This window comes from Chaetodon auriga, chromosome 16, assembly GCF_051107435.1.
Source record: "Chaetodon auriga isolate fChaAug3 chromosome 16, fChaAug3.hap1, whole genome shotgun sequence".
Taxonomy (NCBI): Eukaryota; Metazoa; Chordata; class Actinopteri; order Chaetodontiformes; family Chaetodontidae; genus Chaetodon; species Chaetodon auriga.
Window position 1 is genome coordinate 8,606,115 of NC_135089.1, and position 18,132 is coordinate 8,624,246.

General features: G+C 42.4%; 1 protein-coding gene across 3 annotated transcripts; it reads right to left on the reverse strand.

The window, feature by feature from the left end:
* Positions 1–653: 653 nt before the first annotated feature.
* prkacaa (protein kinase, cAMP-dependent, catalytic, alpha, genome duplicate a) lies at positions 654–17,826 on the reverse strand. 3 transcript variants are annotated; one of them, XM_076752276.1, is made up of 10 exons: positions 17,039–17,826; positions 9,303–9,364; positions 8,735–8,863; positions 8,028–8,126; positions 7,844–7,926; positions 7,635–7,761; positions 7,435–7,530; positions 6,561–6,683; positions 4,781–4,945; positions 654–3,708 (listed from the first exon to the last, which is right to left on the reverse strand). In XM_076752276.1, the coding sequence occupies exons 1-10, from the start codon at positions 17,082–17,084 to the stop codon at positions 3,583–3,585; spliced, it is 1,056 nt and encodes a 351-aa protein (XP_076608391.1). In that variant the 5' UTR covers positions 17,085–17,826; the 3' UTR covers positions 654–3,582. The 3 variants fall into 3 exon arrangements, with proteins under 3 accessions (XP_076608391.1, XP_076608392.1, XP_076608390.1); XM_076752277.1 differs by lacking the exon at positions 17,039–17,826 and adding an exon at positions 14,911–15,904; XM_076752275.1 differs by lacking the exon at positions 17,039–17,826 and adding an exon at positions 12,143–12,503.
* Between the last annotated feature and the right edge of the window lie 306 nt (positions 17,827–18,132).

Here is an 18,132-nt window from a genome sequence, read left to right on the forward strand (position 1 = left end):
TGTTTACCTCAGTCATTTGTAAACACAATAAACAGCTCTCTTCTGTCAATTATGACAATGAATTCACAAAATGACTTTTCGATTGTGTTTGTAAATATAGCTGTAATTTGTTGTCCAAAAAATGTCCAACTGGATCTCTGAAGTATTTGTCTTAATGTTTTTGTAATGTATATTTCTTGAACTGCTTCATTTGTACCCATTTTAATGTGTCTCATTATTGTCCAATCATCAGTTGACTTCATAACCTTTCATTCTTTAATCGACTTCCATTCTTTGATGGATTTATTCATTATGAGGTCTTTTACTTTATCTTAATTGCTCTCCAACCATCTGGACGGCTCCCTTGGCCCTCCACATATTACTGATGCAGACAGATGAAATCCTAAAAGGAGGTGCACTGAGGACGGGAATACATTTGGAGAGGGGTGCCGAAAGCTGGCTGGTAATTGATCCTGTAGTGTGACAGGATGAACACAACACTGCATTATTCAATTGCACCTGCCTGCCTCTTAAAACACTCACTGCCAAGAACGTTCCTCCGATCCAGCCAACGACAGCAGCCTGAAACCTGGGAACACCTTCCTTGTCATAAAAAACATTGCTTTTACCGTGACATTGTGCAAGGTGAAGAGAACTTACATATCACCCAGACATGTTAGTCTTAACAAGTAAAAGTTTATTGGAATGATACATTTTGCAAAATATTACTTTATGTATATTTTTTAACATACTCATTGTGTTCTAAGGGTATCTGTCAAGTTCTCCAGAGGGTAAGATAGTTAAGACTGTCAAAGGCAAGGATATACAGTATTGTTTCCCAAAAGGTACAATAGACTACACAATCACTGTACCCAGGTCATGAGGAAAAGATTAATGTTTTGTTTTTGCTTTTTTGCTTTTTTTTTTTTTGAAAATACAATTAGAAAATATGAACGCAAAACATCTCAGATGTAAAAAGTGTCATGACTGAATGAAGTGCGCATGTGTGTGCGTGTGCGGAAACTTGATGAGAATAGAAGGCAAACACAGGAGAAAAACTCAGAATTAGCACAGAGCAGTTGATAGCGTTTAGTTGATAGAAGAGAATCAAAGACAGCTGACAAGAAGTTTTGCGTGGGAAACAAAATCAATCTTAAAAAAAGCATTGCGGTGGCCTCAGTGTCTGAGTGGATCAAGCGGCGTTGCCTTCTACCCACCAACTCTGATTTAGTTATTTGTCAGAACAGAAAAACCAAGGATATTACATGTGCTCTCTTCAAAGCATTACATAGTATTTTAGAAGTTTCAAATAATTAGCACAAATCAATTAAATAGGAGATCTGAAAGGGTGCGGCATGTGCTTCACTCTTCGCCAAAGACCGGACAAGTTGGTTGGTGATCCGCTGCATTGCACAACGTGATACTCTAAGAAATGAAAGGTTCAACTGTGATGAGACTGTCAGCTGTGGAAACAGCGATTTCTCAAACGTGTCTCAGGTCCAGCTGATGTCTTGCCGTTGGGTCGCTTTGCCACATGCAAGAAAAACCAAGCTCACCAGAGAAACGTGTATTATACAAAACACACATCATGTTTCCAGACAGCACTGAAACATCTCCATCAGACAAGTCAAGACATTCAAAAGGTATCATGTGTTTGATCTCAATTACATTAAGAGACTGGCAAAAGAATTACTCAAGCCTACTGAAATCATTTAGAGTCGAAAAACATTCTCAAAAATGTCATGTTACAAGACTTTATGACAGATCGATGCACATCAAACAATTCACAGAAGCTTTTCAGTGAGATGGACAAAGTCTAGCACCTAGGGCCTTGGGAGGGCGGGGGTGGGGGCAAAAGAACAAAACAAACAAACATCCTTCATCAAACCAAAACAATGTGTTCAGTCAACAAACCAGCAATAAGATTTGGTCTGCGATTGTCTTGCATCCACAGAAATAAACTTGGCAAAAGGGGACAGCTTCAGGACAGCTTCCTTAGTTTAATTTGTTACATAGAAAGCTTGAAAATGGAAACAAAACACTCCAATCTCAACAGCCCCGAAAATTTGGTTGGACTGCAAATCTATCTGAAGGTGTTACATGTTAGGTATATACAAGAGAAAGGGGAAGAGGGGAAAAAAAATACCAAGGTGAGACGCACAAGTTCAGTGACAATTATCAGCAAACCGTTGCCCTAAAACTGAATAATGAAAAAAGCCCGTAAGAACTCTCCGACACCTGTAACTGGGTCTTGTTCCATCTTCAAAATAGAGCCGCCGAGAGTCCGTTTCAATAGTTCAGCATGTTATCCATGACCTCAGGTACCTCAGCACAAATGAAGCGTAATGCTCTGCCATCTCTCTTTAAAAGTGATATTGTACAAAAATAACATGCACACTTCGTTGAAACATTTTGCTACTTTTTTGAGTATTAAAATCCACCACCGTCATAGTAACATACAGAAAAACTTTGCAATGTTGTCAGTTTGCAAATTTGGCAGAATTTATATTCGTTTATTTATGAAATCTTAATTCAGTTTCACAGCTATGAGATAATGTTGAAAAAGATGGATATTGTCTATCATTATATATATATATATATATATATATATGTATGTATATATATATAAATAAACAATATAGTCAGGAGTGTGACCACAATGTTACTTGCTGCTAAATCACAGCTTTTTAAACCCACCCTTGAGCACTAAATAACACATAAGCACAGAGATCGACATAAAAGGACAAAATGATCACCAATAGGATTCTTAAAATGCTCTAATAAATTCAGCTAAGAGAAAGACAGACCTAAATGTAGACCTCATGTTTACATTTCTCCCAGGTCCCCACAAGGAGGGAGACCTAGATGAAGTTTACTGCGATAAATCATTTTCACTCTGATCAAAGAGGTCACCACTGCTTCAACGGCGAGCAGCGAGTGCATCGTCTACCCAATAATCATGCCACATTGAGCAGACAAAGGCAGGTGCAGAGAGTTTTCAAGCTTTAAACCAAATGGGCACGAGGGATGCCACCATGGCCAAAGCTCTGCACCAATGCTTTCGACACAGTTTTCCAACCAGTTGGCATTGTGATAGGCACATCTGTTGGACTTGGTATTGCTTGGACAGATTCAGGATGAGAGATGGGGGGGGGGGGGGCAAGGGTGACAACATACAACAATCACTCTTTGAGAAGCTTGTAGAGAGCCCGTTCAAAAAGGAGCCTAGCAGATTCAGTACCTTAACAGAAAATCAATGCCTCAACCTGCAAAGACTGAAAACATGTCATTACGCCATCAGAAAGATACAAGTATAGCCGGGCAGCCACAACATATGCCTGTTCTCCTCGAGCCCCTGCCACGAACACAAGAGGGATAAATAAAATGAATAGGGAACAGTTGAGAAACAATCAGAAAAGGCAACACTGCTGGTTCTGTTGGATCTTTCTCCACTTTGCCTACCTTTCCACTGGGGGGGTTTACATTGTTGTCGTCATTACAAATAAGCAAGTTAGCAGTCCAACCTAGCGCTTCCTTTCTTCGGACCCCCTTTCACTTTCTAAATACCTGTCTCTCTCTCTCTCCGCTACTAATGGTTGGAATCTAGAACTCAGCAAACTCCTTTGCACACTTCTCTGTGAAGGAGACTCTGATTTCCTCTTCGTCGTAGTCATCGAAGTTGCTTGTGTCACCAGGGCCTTTGCACTTAGGAATAAAGGGAGCTTCAACCTAGAACACACAGGACAGACAAATCATCAGGATGATGATGCAGTGTGGTCTGATAGAGAGCATCAAACCATAGTGTGCACCATAATTTACTGAATGGCACTGGAAGGTGAAAACAAGACAATTAAAAACATATTTATATTCATTTATAGTAAACAGTAAGATAGAAATGGGAGTAAAATACTTTAGATGACCAAGAACTCATGCATGAATACTTGCAACACTAGTTCATTAATCAATCTGTGGTCACACTGCACGGCTAATTTGGCCGTTGATCATGTGTCATCATTTGCTTTCCCTCGAGTCAACTTATCTATTTCCAATTCAGCCAGTCATTTTCTGTATTTTCCAGAGTGAATTTCAACAACTGCATGAAAAAAACATATGAACTTGCTGCATTCATCCACACTACGTGGGTGCAGAGGAAACACTATCAACACCAAAGCTAAGAACTCAGGTGTCTTTCCTGTTAAATAAAGATGACAAAAAGAATTAAATTTGTGTGTTTTAAATGACATGTTCTTAGTGTTTACAGTCCATATTGTTATCAACATTTAACCTTTGTCTGCATGCTGCCGGCACTCCTTACGTGCCTGACTGCCCTGCCGAGGGGACTCACCTCCTCCTGATGAGTCCAAGGTTGGGAAGGGGTCACTTCAACGTGTTCTTTTTATATTATGTGAAACCCTTTGAAAACCGTAACCGTGATTCAGGTTTTCTACTAATAAACATGGGTCTGTTTGAGATGTGGACCGTAAAGTGGGGTTCTGTTTGTAGAGGGAAGGACTTAGTTCACTGGCCTTTATGTTAAGAAAAAACTAGAGGGAAACACATGTTCTGTGTGTTTCAGATATTTTTCCATTGGCCTCCAACCTAATATCATCTGTGCAGAGGAAGCACAGATGGTGTGAAATTGCCCGTAGCCGCAAATGTAGACTTAAAGACACTTCTACTGTCCGACATCTCATTAAAGACGTTTTCCTTGGCTGGCATCACTTCTCTTCTGCCCTTCTGGTTTTGAAAAGGCATGTGGGCTCTATTTGCACAACTACTGCATGAAGGGCTGTCCTCTCACCTTCCTCTGGTAGATGGCAATCCAGTCAGTGGTGGCAAACCACTTGTGGCCCTTGATATCATTGACTCCATTCCTGAGGTTGCCAAAGCGCTTGGTCAGGTCCACCTGCAGCAAATTTCTCAACAGATCCTTCAAGTCTGAGCTGAAGTGGGAGGGAAAGCGAACCTGCAAACAGTAAAAGCAGTGTGAGCGTGTGCTCTCAAGACCAGCATTTTACACCCTGTGCTATGTTTTCTTTAATAGACTGCAGGACTCTGGCATCAGTGCGAGCCTGTGAGTCGTGCCTGGTGCTACGAGTGGTACAATCTAAAATGACATTATGCCCACTAATGTTGAAATTGGATGTGATTTGCCTGGTTGTGACACATCTGCTTGTTTGCACTATTTCACTTTCCTTTGACCCTCTCTGTCCACAGGATGGCTTACCAGTGGCAGTTTTTGCTTTTCCCACCACTGTTGACTGACAGCATGCACGAAAAGCCAGAGATGACTGTCATTTGGGAGATGCTATACCTGCCCTGCCTTATGTTAAAGATCCAAACATGCTTTAAGATGTATAGAAAATACTCCACTTTGAATAATAATTTGTGTCTGATATGGTTCTTCCACAACCATAAGTTCAATTATCTTGCTTTTAATTTCCACATTTTAACTGATGGACGCAAGATGTCTCCGACTTCACTGACAATCAGTTCTGTGTTTGTGCACTGGAGGCTTTAGGTTTCCACATCACAGTTGAATATTGGACCAGAATTGGCTTTCAAATTAGTTGCAATGTCACAAATCATGCACGTAGGCCCGCCCTGTAAAACTGGATAGTCAATGGCAAAACTCTTCACACACACACATAGTGTCAAACTCTGTACACAAACATCATTTTGTACAGTGAAGCTCAAACATTCAACTGCAGAACTAGAAGAGTCAGTCAATTTTTGAGTGAAGGGGGCTTTAGCTATGGTCCCATGTTAGGTTCATGTCATGTGAGATCACCAGGGCACAGGCTCAAGTTAGAGGACAAACATGAAGGCTTCCTGTAAATAAAAAGATTCAGATTCAAACTTGCTAAAACAAACATATTTACAAATAACAAGCCTAAAAAGAACACTAAAGATTAGAACTTTATTATGACAAAGTCAGAAAAAAAATCAATGTTAAGCTCAAGATTTATGAAGAAAAAGTGAGGTATTTTCATGTCATATCCGATAAATTAAGAGAAATATAATGAAGCCATAATTTCACCAAAGGCTGCTTTCCAGTGCAAGGGGCAGGGGAGCCGATGAGTTAAGATCAGTACATTCTCCTGACGTTGGTGATGCAACGGTGCAAAGAGGCATTACATTAAGGTCAGTTAATTAGACACCTCACTAGTCGATAAATGGGGTGTGGATTTCAAGGTTCAAGGCATTTCAGAACATTATTTACAGCAACACACGTTTCTGTGGTTCCTTAGTAAGCAAAAATTCCCTTATGGACAATTATCCTTAACTTTTAATCTTTACAGCTGCAAATATTTCACAAAAACACCACATTCCTCTTCATATATTTAAGACTGTGACAATCCCATCACTGTTTGAGTGTTTTCACACCAAAGGAAAAAATGCTTGTATGAATTATGGACTTTTTGACATAGTTTTTAATTTTCAAACTATAGCTTGCAAACCACCACCTCTGTTGAGAGGGAAACAGTGTAGAATTGAGCACTGCGTTGTGCTGGGACAACCAAACTGCCACCAAATTTTTTAAAAAGGGGGATTATTTCGGTAGGTGTCCGTAAACTCACCTTCCCTGATACAATCTTCTCGTAAATCTGAATAGGCTGGTCTGCAAAGAAGGGGGGGTATCCAGCAGCCATCTCATATATCAGAACTCCCAAAGCCCACCAGTCCACTGCTTTATTGTAACCCTGGAAAACACAAAGGAAATAAAGGGCGGTCAGATGTGTCTCACACATTAGAGTGCTGACAATAGACAGCAAGCAGTACCACAGTCCTAAAGCTGACAATTAAATGGTTTCCTAAAGCCTCGCTTCCACTGGAGGGAATGGCCCAGCTCGACTCGACTTACTTTTGGTACTAGGTACTTTTCTTGATTTTGTTCTCCAGAGCAGATAACAAACTCTCCGTGTAGGTGAGATTCTTGGCTGATTGTCATACCAGCGCTGCATGAAACTGATGTGACAACATCTTCAAGGCGACACAAACACAGGCACAATGGATATAGGAAGGAACACAAAGCAAATATGAAGGAAGGGTCTTCTATTCTTCATATGTGGCCTTGTTTTAAGGCAAAAGCCTGCTGAAAAAAACGAGAGAGTTTGGAATGTCCTACATCAGAATACAGACGACAAGACGACTTCGTGTCACGCAAGTGACAATCCTCTCTGACCAATCAGCGGTCTGCAGTGGTCTCACTCCAACTTTTTGTACTGGCTCAGCTCTCCTGGAACATCGACCGCATTAAAAAAAAAGTACCAGCTCCTATCCACAACCAAAACCAGAACGGTTCCAAGCGAGTCAAGCTGAGTCGAGTCGAGCCACACCATGCAGTGGAAACGAGGCGTACTGTACATGAGGTCCCATGCAGAGCTGAGAACTCCCCTGGTCTTGTGACTTACAGAACAGTGCAGTTTACTATGGGCCAGGCTGAGCACTTGCCTTACTGAGGATGATCTCTGGTGCCAGGTACTCTGGGGTCCCGCAAAGCGTCCAGGTCCGGCCCTTCACCCTTTTCGCAAATCCAAAATCTGTTACCTGGGAAACAGAGTGCACAGCTCTGAGCACTGACCACACACTGCAGGAGCACAGAGATCAATCAAACATAATTGCTGTCGATGGCTAAGAAAACAAATCCTTGCCTGTATGTAACCCTGCTGGTCGATGAGCAGGTTCTCTGGCTTAAGATCTCGGTAGATGAGATCCAGGGAGTGAAGGTATTCAAAGGTCAGTACAATCTGGGCTGCGTAGAAGCGGGCGTGGGGTTCACTACAAAACAGATCACACACAGTGTTTACAGTCAACCAGCGGTGTGTGGAAAGATTCAGGAGTTAACTAAAAGTCAACTTACCTGAATCTACCAATTCTCCTTAAGTGTGAGAACATCTCGCCCCCGGGTACATACTCCATTATCATATACAGATTACTGTTGTCCTGTGGAGAGATGAGAAGTCTTACTCTGACATGCAAAACACATACACAAAAATTAGGTGAACGTGCAGAGACGATAAACAGACAAACTTTCAAATACATACCTTAAAAGAGTGCTCCAGTCGCACCAGAAAGGGAAAGCTGACAGCTTGAAGGATACGTTTCTCGTTCAGTGTGTGTTCTATCTGCTTCAGCTTCACTACCTAGGGTTTGGGTTAAATAGGTTAGTACAACCAAACTAGCATTTGAACATGAACTCCTCCAACCCCACGCATGAATTCATCACAGTCACACATAATCTGACTCTTCCAGTGACTGTAAACTGTAGGAAATTTGAACTTCTACAACAAAGTAATCTTAACGCCATTCTGAGATTGATTCATCCTCAGATGATGCACTTGTAGCACTGAAAAAGCACTGGATTCTGTCAAAGTCACTTTTCTTTTCTCCATGAGCTGCTAGCCAGCGAGGCTTCACAGGTTACAGATAACTGTGACATTGCACAGGGGACGACTTCACAATTTGTAAGATCGGGAGGATAAATAAATGCAAAACTTTTATACAAAATTAGTTTCCACTTTGTCGTCAACTCTAGACTGCATGCTTGTTTGTAGGTATGAATTATTCTTGTCTCTCCACTTTGCATAGGAAGGTGCGCATATAAATACTCTCTAAAGGTTGCCAAAATCTTGGTATACAAAAGAGACATTATCATTGTGTCAGAAATAGAAACTTGAGTGCCCAACTCAAGCATTCACTTATATTTACCAAATAGTATTTCTCTGTAATATCATGCCTAAAAGTACCGTACCTTCTGTTTGTCAAGTATTTTCATGGCAAAATGCTGGCCCGTCTCTTTGTGTTTAACCAGCATGACCCGACCAAACGAACCAGTGCCTAAGGTCTTCAAACGGTCAAAGTGGTCCAATGCCGCAGTTTGCTGAGGGGTACAAGAGGTATCAGTAAGAGAAAAGGGTATATAACAACTTGGCAGCACCTTACCAAAAAAAGCTCCAATGTATTAATATGAATGTTGTCATTCTGTTTACTGAGTCTATATTAGCTGCGCTCTCACGGTTGCAAAAAAGTGTATTTCACATTAGCCCAGCAGAGGGGGCACTGCCCCTCTTAAATAAATATGACTTAATCTGTTCATGAGCAGGACTGCATCCATAAATCTGCCCACGAGAGCGAACAAGCACATGAAAGCAGCAGTTACATCCATTCAAGATTTACTGTACAATGCATCATCACACTAAGGAGTCTCAGCACAAACAAGTACTAAATATTAATGACAATCAGAAAACAACAATGACAGAATTCTAAAACAACAAAACTGATGATGATTTATCAGAAAGGGAGAAGTAATTCTCTCTCACCTGTGCTGGATTCTCCCATTTCTTCAGGAAATCTTCTTTGGCTTTGGCAAGAAACTCCTTCACTGTAATTAGGAACAAAGTGCATATTCATTAGAGAGAGTTCATCTGTTTTAAAAACCACCAAGTCCAGACTTATGGGATTTTGTGTAATAGGTCACCTCATGTAATCACCAAGACCCAGAGCACTGCACAGTTTTGGTGTTTTACACTAAAATGAGGAGGCCACAGTGAGATATTCCAACAACTGAGCATGATACATGTCATGGGTTCATTAACATAAATGCTGTCCTCCATTCATCTGTCGTCTCAGCTTGGAATCACTCCTTTCTTTGGTGTTGAATGATGGAGTGATGAAAAATGAGTAACACCTGACTGAATTTGTGAGTTCAACTAACGCTAACATTTATCAAAACACTAATACGGCTCATGGTAATAACGCAAAAGTTGACCCATAGAATAGAACAAATCACTACAAGTTAATTTAACGTAATACAAGAAAGCATTGATCAATGTGTTTCACCCCGTTACAATACCACACCTGGATCTAGATTTAATAAACCTGTATTTACAAAATCCATCAGCTGGTGTGCCAATTCCCTTCATAAAAACTTTAATGAATGAAGAAGTAACTCAAAACAACTCATGACAAGTTCATTGAAAGTACCAGTCGGGAGAGGGATATACAAAAAAAAAAAAGAAGAAGAAGAAGAACAGGGAGGTCAACAATCTTTTAATGAATTAATAAATTGAGCATGACACAACTGTGTGCAGGCTATTCCCAAACACAGTCTGTGCAAGACAGATACTAGAGGAAGAGGCCACCACAAGGCCGAAAACAACTGGGGAAGCTACAGGGCTCTATGGCTGAGACAGGGAACATTATGCGTACAACAACAGTTAACCGGGTGCTTCATAAGTCACAGCTTTATGAGAGAGTGAGAAAGCCACTCATGTGACATCTCAGCTAGTGTTTGCCAGAAGGCATGTGGGAGACTCTGAAACCAAGTGGAAAAATGTTCGAAGGTCTAATTAAACAATATTTGACCCTTTTAACCGTCATACTAAATGCTGTGTTCCACAAGCCAAAAACTGGACATGATCTCAAGTGTGATTTATGGCAGTGCCAGCATCATGATGTCAGGATGCTTCTCTGCAGCATCTCCACAAACATAAAGCCAAAGCTACACAAGAAAGACTTAAACAACCTGGAGTGGCAACACCAGAGTTAAAGCCTCAATCCTATCTGGAATTTCTAACATGACTTCGGTATGGCTGTTTAATCATAGCGCCCATGCAGCTTAACATTACCTGAGCAGTTTTGCAAACACCCGTTGGGCCTGTAGATGCTGGAGGCAGCCAGTGCCCCACACCAAAAATCCCATGCTAGTGTATTATAGCCAAAGTTGGATTTGGAGTGGCCCATTTCTGAGATATTCTGAAAACAGTATTCTTACACATACGGTCATTATTGTCTGAGATTTGACACTGTTCACCAACATTGTGGAATAATAAATAGATCAGGAATAACAAATTGATCTGTGCCAAGAGAGCGGTATGGCATGAGGCTACAATGCCTGCAGGTTAAGAGGAAACCTACATCTGGGCTCAGAACACACATGCAACACTGCATACATGCACATACATGCAATTATAGACCGACAGTGATTTGCTTGTGGACAGATTTTGACAGCTTGGCATACAGTGCCATATGCAGCAGTTCATTTTTCTTGCCCTCATCTTTATGGGACTAATCACAGAGCTCTGTGGGAACATGTAGATAACCCGTCCTTCCTCATTCCTCTTTACCATCTGTGTGCTAGTTTTGAGGACACTAGCTGCCCTAGCTGATGAGGGAGCACAGCTCTTTCTACTGTTAGCGTCGGGCACAAGATGGCCGAGGTTGTACTACTGTCTGAATAGTTATTTTTTAACTGTGCTTAACTACTACAGTAAATATCAAGCAAGAGAATAAAAACACATTAATTCTTCAAATTACATACGTAACATTTTGCATGCAAGATTTCACAAATATAGGACTGAGTTCAAAGTAGAAATAATGACTAATGCAATTAATATTGAAAAAATAAAATTTATGTTAATTCATGAACTGAAAAACAGCAGACACATAAACATGTTAGGCCTTTCGGGATGATGTGGAACATCAATCTGTAGGATTAACTATTGCAAAACAAAAGCCTATGGTACAGTTTAAAGCCTGACGCTGTCAATAGTGACAAACTTTTGGATATTGATACTTAATCTAATGGGTTTTTGGATAAGTTCAAAATAGAAAACTATGAGAAACATAATGACAATGTTAGAAACAAATAACTTTCTACACAGAATTTTCTGATGCTCAAATGAGAACATTTGAGCATCTCTCACCCACAGACACTTAAAACTCCGCTAAAGCTTGATCCTGATCCCGTCAATGTGATTTCCTGCTAATTCTCCAAAGACCAACATCTCCAACAATAGGATGGGAGAAAGCCAGCAAGAACGGCGAAGACCAAAGTTCGCATAAACATGTCAAGAGTGTCGCTCCCACAAGAGAGCAACAGAAGCTGACTGGTCAACAGGGAGAAAACATTTCCCGTGAAAGTTGCTCAACTCCCACTTCCAAGCAGAAAGCCACAAATGAGGCTATTCCAGTAATAACTGGGAGCTAGTCAGAGGAAAGATGTGGGCGTTCCTGTAAAAGTCATTGGATGGTTAATGGTCAAATCACCCGCCGTCTTTGTTAGATTTTAGGAGGCTTGTCTGCCACGGCGACTATGGTAACTGCAGGTGATCAAGTAAGGCTCAACACCCGAACTTTCCTGTCACCCCAAATTCCTTACCATCTGGGATGACTATGGGTACCTCTGGTGCTGCACCATCTGCTGAGCGCGAGGATGACTCCCTCTTCCCTGCATGCCTTCTGGAGCTCTTCCTGTCACACATTAGCCCTGCAAAGTCTCCCCAGTTCTTCTTCCTTGGCCTCTTCCTCACAGTCACTGACTCATGACCTATCCTCCCCCTCTGAGAGCACTCTGGTCAGATCAGCAGCCCAACTCATCCACTAAAGCCAGTCCGGTGCCCTTGCCGAGAGGGTGTCTTCAGTCTTTCCTGTGACTGTCACTTTGCTGGGGGCCAAGTTCTGAAAGTAGCATCCACATCCAGTGTACAGTCAAATTTAGCATGGACAGCAGCAGTGGTCCCGTTACACTCACACAGATCAATTGGACCCTTGCTTTGGTTTGTATCAATATTTATTCTGCGCACAAAGTACTCTCTGCTGTTCCCTCCCATGTCAGGCACACACACATATAAACACACCGAGGTTATATATTGATCTAAACAGGGGCATAATCACCAGGGGGAGGGGCGTAAAACACAAGCTGGTATATTTATCCAACCCAGAGAGGAAGTCCTATGGAAAACTAGGCCTAAGTGAAGACCCTTGAGATGAACTAGACACATCTAGATGCAACTCAAACTTTCCCTAATTAGCAGAACCAATCAGATGTCACATCTGCAATGAAAAACTTTCAGAGATGATCTGGGCGTTTTCAAAAACATAAAAGTGCCCCTCTCAGGAGACGCTAGCAAAGCAGGAACACATAAACCACAGTGAAACTTTTTCCTCCCTGCCCAAATGCACCAGAGAGCTTGTGTAGTGCCAGTGCTGAATTGATCCTCCAAAAATCAATCCTACATCTCTCCCCTGGGCTTCGCTGGCCCACTCTGACGCAGGAACAGAGGGGTTATATTAGGGCGAGCTGACCGACATTTAACTGTGAAGCGCGCCAAATCAGGTCCCTGTCTACACAAGGACTTGTTCAGATGCACACGTTGCCATGTGGTGCATAAAAAAATCAGTCTGGGGGTAAACAGAAATGCACTGAAACTAGGAAGGTGTTTTCATTTGTGTACAAGGGGAGAAATCAATTGTAGTCATCAGCTCAATACTGACAGTTGAATTTCACCGTGACTACAAGCAGTGACTAACAAAACCACCACTGGGAAGTTACTTTACATCCTACAGTCAGAACTGAATTGGCTCGTTAAATTACTAACCAAGTCAGCAGCAGAGTTGCCAACAACGTCTCACTTTCATGTTCCCTTCACTTCAATTCAAATGCATGCCGAGGACAGGTAAAGTGCATGCATCCATCTCACTGTGTAATTGTTGTTGAACATTACAGACGATCAGTATCACCATGACCTCTTGGCTGACAAACTGAACACACTTTGTATTGTTTTTTAGCTTGTAATTTTAGCTTTACACACCTAGTTGGTTCCTCTTCAACTCTGTGTCAGTATGTTTCAATGCTGGGAGGCTAAAAGCTAAATGGCTACATATACAGTTGCTATCTGGGACTTTGTTGCACTTAAAAAAACGTTTTCCTGAGTTTCAGTGCCAGATTAGGTACAGGTGGTCTCTTGGGAGTGCTCATCTCTATAGCATGGCATTAGAGTATGCTACAGCTGTATTTATTGCAGAGAAAAAGCGATTGCATTATCACTGCCTGCAAATGTGACTGCAGCTTTACGAGACCAACAGACACAAGGGTTACCGCTACGCCCGCTGTTGCTGTGAGAATCCAAAGGAAATTACTGTTCCTTTTCCGATCACTGAACTCCATCCTCTGTTTTGCTTTGGTTGCTGTTGGATTTTGCATCTCGGGATTGTTCCCTGGCAGTATGCCAGCTTGCCAACTTGCCAGTTCAGTGCTGTAAGCTTATCTGAGGTTGCTGATTGGCATTTCAACAGCAAGGTTCACTGGTAATCAGTGCAGGCTTATAACAAAGCCCCTTTAACTGGAGACAGGAAGTGATGAGCGATCCGAACACAAACCTATCCCTGTTACACAAACCAGCTGCGTGCAGAGCTGGGGCAGGACATGAACCACACAGATATTTATAGATAGAGGGAGTTGCACTTTGACAGGGTGCCACCTCATTATATGACCAAATTCAAAATGCACAACATTCAATACAACAATCCCTTGCTCAGATGTTTAATTAGTGTGTGAAGTACAGGAAAATATTTTCCAAGCGATTAAGTACTCATAAAATCAGGTAGACTTCCAAGAGCCCTTTCGAGTGCGAAGGACAATGACACAACAGTTGTGTAACAACAGTATGCATGTGTGTTTGGACAGGTTTGTTACGCTGCGTAATAGTTTCAAGGCCGATAGTGTTATGCTGTGCAGCATGGTGCCTGACACACACGTCCAGAGTAACCGAGAAATGCCCTCCTTTGAATTGTAACTAGAAAACAATAGACAACAGATCATAGACAAACAACAGGCTGCTGTTTGTATATTTGTATACATGGATATATGCACACACACACGTCTTGGTTGCTAGCCATAAATACCAGTAGAACCCAAATCTGCCAGTATATAAAGACAACAAAACACTCCACCAAAGCAAACAGCCATGCAACTCACCAGGTCATGATATGAATTTAGTGACATTATCAAGAAAAAACAGCTTGATCATCTGTTAAGCGTATGAGTTTGAGCTCAGCCTGTAACTAGCTAAGCTGGTGGGGCATAGCATGGTCCACAGGCTCCATCCCTAACCCATGCTCCTATCCAGCTCCAGAATGAAAACTCACTCCAGCAGCAAGCCTCTAGCTCCTCCTGTGGTTGGTCGTGTCTGCCTTCTCCACTGCCTGTGTCGCCTAGACAGGGCCCAGCTCGATGAAACAGCCTTCCTGCCAGCCTGTGGATAACAGACATCATACAAGGCAGAAGGAAGCCAGTTGACAGCCTGTGCAGAGTCCCAAAACTGCAGTATGTCCGGCGGTTCTATCAAGCAGGAAGTCCAGAAAGCGGTACCGTCTTACAAAAACCGTCTTAAAGGCCAAAATTTCCAGCTATCCTGGCGGGCTGTGTTTAGTTTGCAATGTAGTAGAGGCAATGACCAACTGTGCAGAGCCTGGGCTGGACCTTCCTTGCTCCTTCACTTCCTGCTGCAGTTCACAGTGTCTGTTTGCCCTGCTTCCTCCTGTGGACCAGAAATAAGCTTTGTATACTAGTGCAGCAGCTTTCCGCTTGTCTCCTCCAGCCTGGAAAGTTCAGGGGAAACAGACCCTTTGCACCCGAACAAGCTCTGAACACTCTCTTTCCATTTTCCGTCGAAACCAAAGCAAGCTGCCATGTTGTCCTTAATCTCTCGCTGCTCTGTGGAAAGTTACGTTCCTGGGTGTGGGCTCTGGACCCCTGGGCTGCACCTGTCTCTGGGGATCAGGGTGGACCCTCAGCGATCAGGCCGATAAGGATGTGAAGCATGGCGGGTGAACAAACCTCCCACCAGCAGTGCCTCCTCTGTCCCTTCTTCTAACCTACTATTCTCCCCAATTTTCATTACTTCTTGAGCATTAAAAAAACGAAACTTCTTTGCATCAACACCTGACAGTCATGGGCCTTGTTACAAGGGTTACCAGTGATGGGTTAATGTTACAGAGGGACTAGGTGCCATTCTTCACACATACTCTCTACCAGCAACAAGGAGCTGACACTCATTTTGCAGATACCCATTCAGACTTTGCACTCTTGAGTGTTATTTATAGGGTCGTGGATAAAAACATAAAATGTTGTCCTCCAAGGCCTTCACTTGGGTCAGTGATCCTGGTAGGAAAAAGGAAACTCGGGCACTTGGATTGAATTACCAAACCTTTATATTTAGAAAAACACAAGTTTTTTTCTCGCTTATTCAGTAGTTAACCACTGCGGTTCATACTCAATGAAAATAACTGTCATTTATTTTGTTAGCTTGTACAAACCCCCCCCCCCGCACACACACACACACGCACACATATTCAATGACACATACAAGCGCCCTTGTTCTAAATGCTGCTCATCACATGATATTCAAGAGACTCCTCAACTCCCAAGTTTCTGCCTGGAGAGGATCACCCTCATGCATCACATGACCCCATCCTGGTGTCTTATTCCTTCTCTGATAACAACTAACTCCCCTCTACTCACTTACTGTCAAACCCAGTCTGTGGGACTCAATGCTCAGGTCTGCACTGCATTACACACTGCATCACTTACATAAACAACCTGAAATATGTGCACCCCAACTCTTGCTTCAAATCCATGCATTTCTCAGAACATGCTCTTTTTCCCCCTCAATACACTGGGTAATATATATATATATATATATAAAATCATTAAAAAGTGCACAAGAAAAATCCTTATCAGGATTTAGGATTTAGTGTTATTGCAGCCTTTCATAATCTTATGAAAGGAGGGGGAAAACACATCTGAAACACATGACCCACAAAGAAACCTATGATTGTTGTATAAGGTCGGTTGTTGTCATCCTCACTTGTACCTCTGAATTTAACCTGGGGCTTTTCATCACGAGCTTTCCCACAGAATCAGCGGGGAGAATGAATAATATCCTCTGGTGTTCAGCTGAGATGAACATAATGCCACTGTAAAACGGCTTGGCTGAAGTTGTGGCTGTGAATGGCCATGGCTATTTAAGGTTGATAACGAAGTAAAGTTAGCATTTTATGTTCATTCACTTCCCCATATGACAATAGGGTGTTGAAAGCAATGGAATATGGTGTCACTGTCTTTGGGCCTTGATGCCTTATACAGGTGTTATGTTGTACTTCATATTTCGCTGCCATCATAGGAAACAGGAAACAACCGACGTTACAGGAAAACGTTCAAACGACAGGCGGTGATAAAGCTAGCTGCTCCAGCTACGGGTTAAAGGGTACTCACCGCTCTCCATCTCATTGCCCTTCTTCGCGGTGGGCGTGTTGCCCATGATGGCAGGCTGATGGTGGAGTCCCTGGGCTCGGACTGAGTCTTCTTTAAAAGTCGTTGAGTGATGCTACACCGCTAACGCAGTCACTGGGCTCAATGAAGCTGACAGCTAACTACTAGCTAACAGCTATCATTATTGACTAAGGAGTGTTAATATATTTAATCAAATACCTTTTCTTAGTATGTTTGGAGAAGTCCAACCAAGCGAGTATATCCAAGTGTGCAGTTAACACTAACGCTTTACGTTAGCTAGGCTAGCACGCTAGCTAACTAGCGGAGATGGCCAATGGATGATAGCTTTGCAGTGTTAGCTCGTCAATTTCCCAAGCGTGCCTCGGGAAATCAAGATGTCACTCGACTGCCGTTTATTTCCAGACACGGCGTGGTTTATCCAAATCCTGTCCAGAGCATTAGGTAGATCGTCGAAAGTTGTTTCCGTCTATCTAACGAGCAAGCTAGCGTTAGCTTTTAGCGTCCCTAGCAGTCGTATCCTGGCCTGAACTAACCAGGTGATATCTCTGTGTAGGCAGGCCTTTTCAGCTGAAACCTGGATAAAGAAAGTGGTGTCCAGGTTATTCGTTTTCTTCCCTGTTGATTATTTCAAGTGGCTACCTCTCCTTTTGATTCCAAACCAGCCATCCAGTGTAATGGATTCCAGGGACCGACCATCTGATAGTCGATTCCTAAGATCAACAGACCCCTTCCATTAATCTTCGGACCGCAAGGGAAACTCCAGTCATCCATCCACCGGGTCCCGCCTCTTACAGGCTCTGATTGGCTCCATACAGAGCCACTCAGTTGACAGATGTCGCATTTCAAGTGATGATTGGATTAGCATCAACACAGCCAATCATTGCATTGATGCGATTCGTCTGTCAAATAGGTTTGTCCCGCCTCCCGGTCTCGCCAATAACCAATACGCCCATAACTATTTTTGTTTCTTTTTGCTTTAAATTATAAGATTTTAATATTTATCAGACTGAGTTTCGTGCAGGACACAAATCAAATGCAGTTGCATCTTAAAATCATCATCCTACTTGCAGAGCGGT

Bases quoted from the DNA above. Each gene is read 5' to 3' on its own strand.
- prkacaa (XM_076752277.1), bottom strand. From the start codon at position 15,037: ATGATGTCTGTTATCCACAGGCTGGCAGGAAGGCTGTTTCATCGAGCT. The intron at 8,864-9,302 runs GTGAGAGAGAAT...TGTACCCCTCAG, and splicing joins AATGGGAGAATCCAGCACAG to CAAACTGCGGCATTGGACCA. The intron at 6,684-7,434 runs GCAAGTGCTCAG...TGTGTTTTCCAG, and splicing joins CAGAGATCATCCTCAGTAAG to GGTTACAATAAAGCAGTGGA.